The 12,382-nt window shown below is 37.9% G+C and overlaps 1 protein-coding gene across 4 annotated transcripts in view; it reads left to right on the forward strand.

Annotated features, from left to right (window-relative positions):
- PLD5 (phospholipase D family member 5) overlaps positions 1–11,654 on the forward strand; it is a 176,199-nt gene extending 164,545 nt beyond the window's left edge. For all 4 annotated transcript variants that reach the window (XM_008640016.2, XM_008640008.2, XM_017740352.1 and 1 more), the window contains 4 exons: positions 371–510; positions 2,242–2,407; positions 6,095–6,209; positions 8,111–11,654. In XM_008640016.2, coding sequence (XP_008638238.1) covers positions 371–510; positions 2,242–2,407; positions 6,095–6,209; positions 8,111–8,346 — 657 coding nt within the window. In that variant the 3' untranslated portion in view covers positions 8,347–11,654. The remainder of the gene's footprint in view (positions 1–370; positions 511–2,241; positions 2,408–6,094; positions 6,210–8,110) is intronic.
- Positions 11,655–12,382: the final 728 nt, after the last annotated feature.

A 12,382-nucleotide genomic window follows, 5' to 3' on the forward strand; every position in this document is an offset into this window, starting at 1 on the left:
GTGATCCATCAGGCTCCTGTGGCAATAACATATGAACACTCCATCTTATAAGAACCCGTCCTGGGGCTCTTTGGAACAAAGTTCTCTGAAAGGTAACTTCAATTACAGCTTCTTTGATGACAGCAGATGTTTTGAAGTCTGTGTCTTCTGCATTTTACCCACAGTTACATCTAAATGGTGGGGCTTTTGAGGGGCAAGTAAGCAAATAGCTCTCCTTTGTAGCTTTGAGTATTCTAGCAGGACAGCTGAAGGCATTAGTTAATAATCTCTACTAAAATAATGGATACTACTTATCATCTCAAGAAGACTGAGGGAGAGAGAAAATAAATCAATTATTTTTAATGCCATACTTGAACTTCTCCTTTCACAGAATTCACCTAAACTCTTCTGCCCCAAGGACAGAGTCCTGGATATTGAAGCTATCTACAGTGTTATTGACGATGCCAAACAGTTTGTGTACATTGCTGTCATGGACTACTTGCCCATTGTCATCGACACCAACGCCAAACGGTGAGTGTCCAAGTCCAGGACTAGCTGGTTACCGTAATGCCACTAGGGTCTGCTGGAGAACATGAACCCACAGGAGATCACTTACTACTGTGCACCCATTTCTTGGGGCCCAGTTCTGCTCTTATTGCAATCAGTGAGAGTCCTGCCATTGATGTAAATGGGAGCAGAATTGGGACCTAAGAAGACATTTCCAGTTCTGGGTCCTAAACTTTGGATCTGCCTGTTGAAGGAGATCAGAAATTTCCTAGTCTGACCATCTGCAAGTGACTGGGACCCAGGAATATAGCAGTCTGCTTATACATTAATCCTATTTCTTACACTATTATATTGACTATCCTGAGACCACAGAGTGTGTGTGTGTGTGTGTTAAGAGAGAAATAATATGTTGTGACTTGTATACAGTGTGGGAAATGTCATTATCTTATTGGCATACACATGTAAATGAAAATTCCCAATTCAGCATAGATAACATTTGAATTATATCACATTTTGGTTAATTGAGAGTTGCTAAAACCAAACGAAACCACATAATTTTTAAACAGCCAGTTTGGATGGACCGTTAAAAAACACTCATGGCCCAAAACTGGAGCCAGAGTGCATCAAAACCATCCAACTCAGGAGGCAGGTATCCACTGGTCCCTCCTAGTCTTGATAGCGCTCAGAATGAATTTAGAATCTAGCAAAGCCTGCCATTCCATCTATGCACTTTATTTGAACACAGTTAAGCCAAACAAGGCATGTGATTATGTACTTTTTCTGCTTAGAGCTGTTCTGCTCAATTTTTTCAAAAAATAATTATCATACAACTGATACCAAGCATAAACTGTTTTAAGTCTGTGAGAGAGTTTTTCCAATAAACTCCTTGTGTACAGCCTCCATTACAGGGAAAGAATCATGGGCAGTGCTGCAGGAACCTCAGTTTCACAATACGTATCCCTCCTATTTCGCCTGTATGTTGGAAAGGATGTTAGTATGTAGAAGCACTACAGTGTTGCAATTTATGTTAATCTCCTGTACTCCTCCTTACTTTATTCTCATGCTGGAAGAATTCAGCAGTCTGCTGGACTAGGGAGATCCACGGAAGGCACCTACATGAATTCTTCAGTGCTTTTCCTACAGCATGGCTTTGTGTTTGAGGCACTGCCCCAGCTTCTCTACCTTGCCAGCTCCCAGTTCCTGCTTCTAAATTATTTTCTGGCACAGTGGAGCTCACATTTCATTAGCCCAGATGCTTTGATGCTGCTGGAATGTAGAAAACATGCATTTTTCTTTGTTTAATTCTGCCTGCCCTGACCTGCTCCCACCAAATGTCAGGAATACAAACCTAGCTATCAATTGTGAGAATAGCTCCGTGGTACCCACCATCCCATTCCTGGCAGAATTTCTGCAACCCTCCTCAGGAAAACACATAGCATCCTCCTTAAGCGACCCATCTCATCTGCTGCTCCCGAAGGACGCAGGCACTCTGCACAGCAGCTCCCAGTTCCCCACGGAGGAAATTACGGAGGGCATTCCAGTCCCCAGCCTGCACGGTCCCAATGCATTGGGGTTAAACAAAGGATGTCAGCCAGGGAGAGATCCAGTGTTCCAGCTCCCTGTGCACGAGCTGTGACAGCGCTGTGTCGCCGTGCCTGGGCTGGCCAGCAGCGCCCTCTGGCTGCGGCTCTCGGGCACGGGAGCGGCTCTCCCAAATTTAAGGTTCTCCGCAAATACTGTCTTCTTTTTCCACAGGTACTGGCCATATTTAGATGGGAAGATAAGAGAAGCATTAGTTTTACGAAGTATTAAAGTACGGCTTCTCATAAGTTTCTCAAGAGACACAGATCCCCTTACTTTTAACTTCGTTTCATCTCTGAAAGCTATTTGCACTGAAGTTCCAAGCTGTAGTTTGAAAGTTGTAAGTATAATCCATATTCCTTTGAAATATAAGATATTCCCCACCCCCCAGAAAAAAAAGAATCAAGAAAACTTAACAACTGAGAATTGTTCTCTGTTAGTATCAAAGTCTTTAAATTTAATTGAATATCAGAAAATGTAATATATTGAACATAATTCACTCCTAGTAGTAACAGAATTCAAAATTAAGACAGAAAAATACAGTGGTACCAAAAGGCAGTCGGTGTGATGGAGAGCCCATTGTAAAACACCACATGTGGTCTTTCACAGCAAAGCCAACAGAGTGAACTGTGGCCATGGGTCATGTTTATATTGTGAGATGAGTAAATCTGACAGCACAAAAATATGGTTTAGTCTGCATTCATGTAACCTTACTGTTAACCTGTGTAAGCATCTACTTGCCCTTCAGTCAAGTGCGAAGTACAAGAAAAAATAATGAAGACTTTAAATTTTTAAAATTTAGAGTACAAATTCAAAATTGAGAAGACTAGAAACACCACTCTGGGGCCACATTAGACATGCAGGAGCGGAAAGTGAGAATACTATACTAATGTATTAGAGAACAGAATATATGGTAAAGTGCTACTTTCAGTGTGATACAGTTCCTTTTATAAAGTTGAGGCACACTGGAAATCAGCCACCTTGGATCTTGGGGGTTTTTTTGTGGGTCTTTCTGGTTTTGTTTTGTTTTTCCAGGTAACAGTTCTAAATAATCTGCTGAATTATTTTGATTTCCTAAATTGACAATCCCGTAAAATCCTTCTGGCTTTTTGAAAATTGACAACAATTCTAAAAAGGAAGTACTATTTGTTATACACACAGTAAGTGGTATTACGCATAGCTAGAAATAAGGTTTTTTGTTATAATGTATGTTGTTATTGTAAGTTTCCTCTGTAAAAAAACAGCATAAAGTGTAGTTTTACGTAAAAAAACCCCCATACATAGTTGACTCCATTTAAGCCACTTCATTTCTGAGTAACTTCTAGCTTGGTCCATATTTATCATCAAAATTCTATTTATGTATTCAGAAATTTTTTTTCAAGTGGTACCTAATACTTATATCCATTGCCATCTATTTACAGCAGGTAAAATCTTTTGTACAGAATTTATCTTGTCATGAACTAAATGATAAAAAACCTACTTGTCGACCTATCTGTCCTAGGTAAATAGTCCAGCTAGAGTTTCTGCAGTTAGAAAATACAAAAACAAGTTCCAGGAAAAAAATCAGCTGTAGAGAGTTGTAAAGGTACAACAATAAGTCAGTTCCCTCTATGCTGTGCATCGCATTTCCCGGTCTGGGTGAGCCACTGCCTTAAATAAACCTTGGTACAAGTGATAAGCCAGCGTTGGAGTTCGCAGGTATCAATTTGATTTTGACTGAAAACTGTGCCATAGGCTACATCTCAATACTCTTTTAATTCAAAAAGCATGTCAGATGAGCAACTTCTTTTTAAAGCTGCATTTCTTTTGTATTCATCTGTTATAGCCAGGTTCAAAATGAAAAAAAACTCTGTGTGTGTATGGAGGAGAAAGAATAGGTTAACAAGGTAAAAACTAGATTACCTATTGAACTATTGAAAATTCTCCTTTTCCCTCTTAGTTCTGCTTTGGCTATGAGAAGATTAACCTCAGTACACAAAATACTGTCTTGCAGATGTGTATTGTGTGGGTTTATATATAAAACCATTGAAATTTTAAGAGAAACCTGTTACAAATTCTGATTGAAATTTTATTTAAAATTGCTAGGCTGCTGCAATACCTCTCTATGTTCTGACCAAAATGCCACACACACCTGCACCACATGACCTCCTATCCCCCTGTTGTTCTGTTCTTTTGGGGATAGTAAGTCCAAGTCCTACAAAGCATACTCAATAACTTCTTATTTTTCATTTAGCTTTTCATCCCTGTGATATACCTGGATTGTTTTCCGTTTTTTGTTGTTTTTTTTTTTTTGTTCTTATCCCTATGGAAAGACCAGTTTGGCTTGAAAGTTTCCAGTGAGTGCCAATGGCTGGCTGCAGCTGCAGGGTACACTGGTTTGCCAATGGTCTTCCTGGAGAAGGAGATGCAGATGTAATTTCTCTGTTAGATGTGAATCTCCTCCTAATTTCTTCTGGTCTCTGACCAGGCAAATAGAAGTTTTGGTATTGTCCAACTGCAAGTGTGGAGTTAGAAGGAGGGCACTGTAACCCTGTTACACCTGGCAGGGTCCTGATCAAAGCCAGCCACCAACTGCTGCATGTGAAGTTTTCAGTCTGCTGTGGAGGGCAGGGATGGCAGGGACTGCAGGGCATGATTTCCTAGCTGTGAACACTGAGTTGTAACGGTGTATAGAAGTGGGGTGTTTTCTCTTTTGCCAAAAAACATTGAAAATACTGGGCAACTAACAAGGTCAATGAAGTTAGAAAACAGTCCCTCATTATGCATTTTCTGAATCTCGGAGTCTCATTCACATAAGCATTAATAATTACTGGATTCAACTGAAACTGTTTTGAGATTGCAAACTCAATACAAGTACTCTGAAGAAAATGATCCCTGGGAAGAACTTGCACGTAGAAAGCTGTTTGAGGACTAAATGCTATAAGCACACAGCCAAAGGGCAAAGAGTGACCTACGGGATGCTCTGTCCTGTGCACTGAACCACATGTGGTCATGAAATTAAAGCTTGAATCAGAAAGGGCAGACTCAAGGTGAAGAGCTCACCATTGTGTTTCTTGGGACCTTAAATCCTGTATTCCCTAAGTTTTGTACTTGACCCTGTAAATGCATCTTGAGTGCACGAATGCCTGGTGTAACTCTCAAAGGAGCAGCAGGAAGGGGCCAGCTCTGCTTGGTGCTGAACAGAGAAAGGTGTGTGCTTTTAAAGGGCCTGCAGAAGTTATGACCTAGAACTAAACTGTCTGTAGACAACTGGAAAACACAAAGGAGTGGCATGGAACAGACATCTATCTACAGCACAAGGTATTCTTGAGCCTCCACATGAAGCTATTTTTGAGCTGTGCAGGTGTATTCTTGCTCGTTTTTGTCTGGTACTGATCAGACAAGGAGTGCATATAGCTCTAAAATGATAAATAAATAAATAAGTAAATTAAACTTGTTCATACTTCACCCTCCAGGGTAGAACAGATGCATTCTCCTCTTGTTGCCTGGAAAATTTGATCTCTCCATGTCAAATTTAATGCTGAGAAGCTTCTAAGTTTCTGAAATGTCAAGTTTCCTGTTGGGAGCTATGCAATGTGTGATTGCAGAGGTATTAATTCAGCTGTTGCTGTGTCTGCCAATCCCGATCCTGAAGCAGACTTCAAACCCCAGTGGCCCTTGAAAAATGAGGAAATGAGCTAAACACAAGTTCCTGGCTCTTACCATGCAGAACAGAAAGATGGGGGTTTTTGTTCATTTCACAGCCTTTACTACCTGGCACTGTATTGCTTTTAGCATGAAGTAGCCATATACTTTGTATAGTTCAGAATGGCAAAGCAGGACTATCACAAACTATGAAAATTTCATTAGAAATACATTTTATTAAAGTTAATGCTTGGCATTTTATTAGTTACTGCTTGGCAGTAAAAACTCAAGCTGTTCTGTAGCGCCAACTCATTTTCAATAAAGATTAGAGAACAGACTGTATTTTTTTTGTCTCTTGTAGAGCAATTCTCATTAACCTGTGCTTCCTTCTATTTTATGGCAGAAATTCTTTGACCTTGAGGAAGAGAGTGCCTGCTTTCTTAAAGAACAGAAGAACACTTCCCTTCCCAAATTGAATCGTAACAAATACATGGTGACTGATGGAGCTGCATATATTGGTAAGTAACCACATCTCAAGAAATTCGAGTTTGTATCCAAAGGCCTTTTGTCTATAGCTGATAATGTTTTTTAAGTGAAGATAATAGTTCATTTCTCGGGGAATCTGGATGATGACTGAGCTTTGAGCCTCTTCTCAGTTAAAACTTTTTCTTCCCCTACGAATCAGTTTCCCAAGACCAACATTCTGTTTTCAGTATCTTAAAACACAAATATAACACAATTTATGAAGCAGGTATATTAATGTACATTATTAGCATATTCTCTTGGTTCTGCAAGCCAATGAAGATGGAGTGTTCTCCTTTCCCCATGTGATCACTAAAGCTATGGTCAATCCTGGCAAATACTGTACAGATGCCATTCATCCTCATCATCCAAAGTCTTATTCCATTTACTATAATGATATTTCAGACACTCTCCTAACATTAGGTACATATCTAACTGGTATTTTGGGTTGAAGATGTATTTAAGTAAAGGTGCTATATGGCACCTCACAAAAGTTCACTACCACTCAAATGCCTACTGATTGCAGGCTGAAAACTACCTTTGGAAAAATCTGAGTTGTGCATAAGCTTATGGGATCAGAAAACCACTATTGAATTCAAAAGCAACTCATGGCATTTTAAAAAGCCAGGAGAGAAGACATGCATTGTGGTCTGCTGCAGTTCGATGCTTTAGGGATCTTACAGATGCACTGCCAAGGGCTGACTGCCCGTGAGGGCAGAGGCAGTGAGGGAGGGCAAAGGCTGCAACCCAAAAGCAAGGCCCACACACATCAACAGTGGGACAATCCCAAGTTGTGTAGAGACACAACTAAAACCTACTCCGAACAGCCCACCCTGATGGGCTCGAAACACACACACCTCATAACCTATCCAAATCTTTTTTTTTACATCAAATACTGCAGCTCATTCCTCCCTCATCTCCAGAAGGTTTTATGATACCCACCTGCCCCTCCCAGAAATAGTTTTTTTCACTCCATTTTAAATTCTTTTACATAGCTAGATCAATTCTCAGTCCCTTGGAACTCATCTACACAGCTTAGATTCTTAGCCAAGTTGGGTTTTTTCTTTCCCATTGTCCTTGCATCTTCAGCTACATATAAATAAAAGAAATTATCAAAGCTCTGTGAAGTTAATACAAATGGATGCTAAGGACCTGGTATATCTTTTACTTGAAAGCATAGGAAAAAATGTCCTTTATGATGAGGCTTCAATTTATCATCCTGTGTACAATTATATTATTAATATTAATTAAATTTTAGTTAATTAATTAAGTGTATAATTATATTAAAATACCTACAGTTTTAGTGAAATAAAAAGAAGTAACTGAAACACTTGGTTTACCTGTTTTCCATTAGTCCAATTACCCTTTTTGCCCTGCTATCCCCAGGATTCAATGTGCTAATTGGCTACATTAGATTTCGACAAAGGTGGTAATAACTGGCATAAACCAGTAACATCTATTTTTCTTTCCTCAGAGAGTATCTATCAATGGGTAACTTGTAAAAGATCTATTAGTTTGGAACTTGAAATTGTTTATCCATCAAAAAAAAATTATTCTTAGGACTGAAAAGGCCAGTGAGGAAAGTAAATGGAGTAATAATACAATAGCTGTGAAAGGAAGAGCAAATTAGTTTTGAATAAATAGAAGAAGCTGTTTTCACTTCTGAAGGCTTAGAGCTGTTAAAACTTCCAGGAACAATCTTCGCTACGCATGGTATGTATTGGAGCTTTTTCTTCCCTGCTAGTGTTAAAAAAACCCCAACAACTGATTTCCATTTCTGCACTGGGGAAAATGGTAGTGTTTCATCCTGGATTGCCTTTAGGGAGATAATTTTTTTTTGTTTGGTTCTTTTTTTTAATGTTAGAAACTCACTGTTTATTCCTGCCTTTGCTTGCAGGTAATTTTGATTGGGTAGGAAATGCTTTTACGCAGAATGCTGGAGCTGGCCTTGTTATCAACCAAGCAGACGCGGGGAACAGCACAAGCATCATTAAGCAACTCAAGGCCGTTTTTGAAAGGGACTGGTATTCACATTATGCCAAAAGTTTACAGCCAACAAAAATCCCAAACTGCTTTAACCACAAACTTACTAAAGGAACTTCAAATAAGACTGCCATGAGCAATGTGAATTAGAAAGACTATTTTACCGTTTAGTATTGCAATGAAGAATTATGTTGGGGTGTAGCCTTCTTTCATATTTACAGACAAAAGACTTAAAGAAAAAAAAAAGTTTGGTTTGGGGGGGGTGTTTTTAGGAAAAAGCACACTTATATTAAATCTGTCTAACCTATATTCTCTATATGAATTATTTAAGACTTTCAAATTTGTTACTTCTGACACTGAATGTCATTTCCGCTTCCATGTGAATTTTAATGTTCCACATTTGAATTTATCAGCATGTGTCAATGTTTCTGTTTTAGGACTTTTCCCAATTGCCAACCTGGCTAGAACAAACCTTGAGGCAAAATGAAGATTCAAGCTATGAAATGGCATTCTAAGATCAGTTGTTATTGACATACAAATAGATGGTAGGTTTACTGTAATAGAAAATGTAAAGGACTAAGCAAAGTTTCACCCATATAAATAATTCCCTTTAAATAACTACCTAGTCATAAAAATACTTCCTGGTTTTGAGCATTTACTTTGAGTATCACTATTCCATGTCTTCTAACTAGCCTTAAAATACATTAAAGTTACAGGACTCGTAATTCATTCATCTCCTGACAGTATGAGAAATTTTTGAGGGGTTGGGGTTGGCCTCATCAAGTTTGTCATATTCCCTAAAGCTTCTCAGATTTTTTTATCAAAGTACTGTGGATTCCTTTCAACAGAATAGTTATTTCCAATTACATGCATTTCATCTAACAGTGAAAATCTCTGGATTAATAGCTAAAACCTAGGACTGATTTTTTTGTAATCTCAAGAAGATTTCTTCCCCAAGTTAAATATTTATCATCTGTGAGTCAGCAGATATGTGATGACTCATTATCAAACCAATGCACATCTCAAAATCAAATACTGCTTTTTCGAAAGGTCAGGGGTTATGCAAAATCATGCAATAATTGTCGTTAAATGATCACCTAGTAATTTTGTTGTTTTTTACACCTGAAGAGTTTGCTTTCTTAACTTCTACTTTAAAAAGAAATAAAAATTGTGAAATGACATTTTTTTGTTAAAATGTCATCCATATAGGTAAATACATCTGCATGGACAGAAAAGTGATGCTTTAATTTAGACCACAGTTTTTAGTTGGTGTCAAAAGTGTGCCTCTACAATCACAACTCAGTTGCACCAAGAAGCAACTGTTCTATGAAAGTGTGAATTTACTCTTTGAAGAAATACACAGAAATGTTTGATGACAGATTTTTCTCCAGTCAGAGATGTAATACATAGTTTCAAAATAAAAATGTTTCACTACTATGCCTCTGCTTCCATTGAAGAAATATAGCCATGAAGGCAAACTGCATTCTGCATTTCGTTAAATATTCACAGAACCTTTTCGAAAATGATGACTTTTCTTCTCATTTCCTGCTGGCACACTTCAAAAGCAGAGGGCAAAAAGAGAAAGAAACCTAACCACGTTGCAATGTATTACTTTAATCTTAAGAAGAAGTCAAAAACCCACCTTGACTCTCAAAACATAGGTTACACTTATAAGGTAAATAATTAAAATTTATTTTAAGGTAAGCACAGCTTAGGAAATTCTAATAAATCAACATATGCACAACTTCAAATTGTCAGCTAGAGACACCCCACAAGACTAATTATGACCCCAAAAGGCACACTTTTGACAAAGAATCTTTGTTTCTTTTGCAATTGCAAAGATTTACATCATCTTACTGAAAATAATGATAAAACAAAAAATTTTTAAGATTATCAACTTTTACAGAAAATATTTTGCACAGCTCCAATGTCAATAACATTTTCTGATATTCAGATAAACACATGCCACGTATTAGTCTCACACACACAGCAAAGTATATAATCCGACATACTGATAAGAAACAACTATTTAAAAAGAAAATGGTTTTCTGAGTTGCTATGAGGAAAGATCCTTGTGAGGAGAAATTTCTGGGTTTTCTTCCTTCTGTATATAATTTAGAGTATGTATAGCAAGTATGGGAGAAAGATCGCCAGCACTTAATTGTTGTGGATATTTTGTTTTGTTTAAGAAATTAATATAAGTCCAGACTAATTTCTGGTGAAAATTTCAGCTGAGTTATACCACCAATAACTTTAGTCTTATGAGTCAAAAAAACCCCCACAAAATGAACAAACAAAAAGCCCACCACATTTTTAAAAGCTGGTTGAGACAGTTGTACAGTGTCTGAGGTCCCTATGGATGGGTGATCTTAAAGTTTGAGATAAACTTAATACGATGTACTTACATAAAACAAAAAAAACCACTTTCTGGAGTTGTTAATTGTAGCACCTAATGGCAATAATATACAGTAATCAATCAGTGTAGGGGGTTTATTCCCTCTTGCATTATGATCCTGAAAATGTGTTGTTTTGTAAATGACATCTTGTATAAATAATGGAGGATCTGAGTGGAACAGAAATTTGTCAGACAGTAAAGCTAAGCTGTCTGTTTATAAAACAGGATTTTATTGATGAAATCAGACTGATCACTGACTGATTTAGTATAACAAATGAATAGTAAAATAGTTTTACTGGACAGATCCTAGGAAAATGCAGATCATGAATACTAACAAGATCTGTTAGTTTACAAATATTATTGGCTAGATAAACGAATTCTTGGTGCTTCAATGACCCCCCTCAAAGAGCAGATACATAAAAGTACATTTTAAAAGTGGCAGTATGTTTTAGTTTTATGCATTGGAAGAATTTGGGTGGTTTTGAACAACTTTCAATGTGAAATACTGGCCAGCTATCCGATAAATGGAATGGCAGACTCAAATTTCATTTGGTATGAAGTATGGATCAATACTGTAATAACTGTTTAGAATGGTGTCAGCTCCAAAGCAGTACAGAAGGCCTTGATCTATTACATTAGCCAAAAGACAAAGTGCATCCTTGGACTTCAGCAAATAGGAAATTTAAAATACCAGATTATTTTTTGAAACTGTCTAAGGGGATTATCGCCAATTATTTGGCTTGGGCCAACGCTGTTACTGTTTAACTAGATTTGCTACAACAGCCTCGATTTTGGCTTCAGGTCCTTCTACCACTGTAGTAAATCTGAAGCAAATTCATTACAGTGATTTCACACTAGTTTAGCAGGGTTCAGAGTCTAAACTAGTTTCCTCTTGCTTCCGCTCTCCTGAGTATCACCACTGCACAGGCTATTTCCTAACTTTACAGGGATTTGCATTCAGGGGTTTCTCCCAAACCTCACAGGCATAACCCAAAAGATGCACTTTCTCTAGGCCCCTTCTAACTGGCATTGGTAACTGTCATATTAAAGGCAATTTCCTAAACAGAACAGTTTTATTGTTAAAGAATATAGACTGTAATTGTTGTTTGCTGCAAACATTTACTAGTGCCTTATTCATACAAGTTTTTGTTTAACTGTTCCTCACATGAAGACCTGCAAAAGATCCTGTATTTAGTACTGAGGCATACAGCAAACTTCCTAAGTAAAAAGACATTGTCATGTTTACAGTTTAGTACCTAAAACTAGAGTCACAAAAAGACAAAAACTGACTGCAAGATATTGGTCCAAACCACAAGCACATCTAAACTGGAGTGTTTTTATCCAATCCCGGTTCAAGAACTAAATTTCACAGTTTACTCCTGGGTTCATTATCAACTAATCTACAACATAGTTGAATTATTCTGTCCTGCCAAAGTATAAAATCTGAATTCCCCCAACATCTGGCTGATATCAAAACCATAATCATAGAAATTCCTGTGAGCACAGGTTGAAGTCCAAATATCACATAGTAGCTACTTTCCAGATCTTGCATGTTAAGTCTCAAGTTGTTTTGGACCAGCTACTTTTTCTGCCAGAAGCATGAACTAGTATCCACAACTACTCTCACTTTCTCTTTGAAGACCAGAAAGGCATGGATTATGTGCCATAGCACAATGGCTGTAGCTGTACCCTAACAGGAACAGGTTTAGGTTTTACCCAGTACAGGGCCAGGTGTGCCTCCCAGTAAATCTGTCCTGGTGGATCAGAAGAGAGCTTGAGAAACAAGTAGAA

This window comes from Corvus brachyrhynchos, unplaced genomic scaffold (genome assembly GCF_000691975.1).
Source record: "Corvus brachyrhynchos isolate BGI_N302 unplaced genomic scaffold, ASM69197v1 scaffold31, whole genome shotgun sequence".
NCBI lineage: Eukaryota > Metazoa > Chordata > Aves > Passeriformes > Corvidae > Corvus > Corvus brachyrhynchos.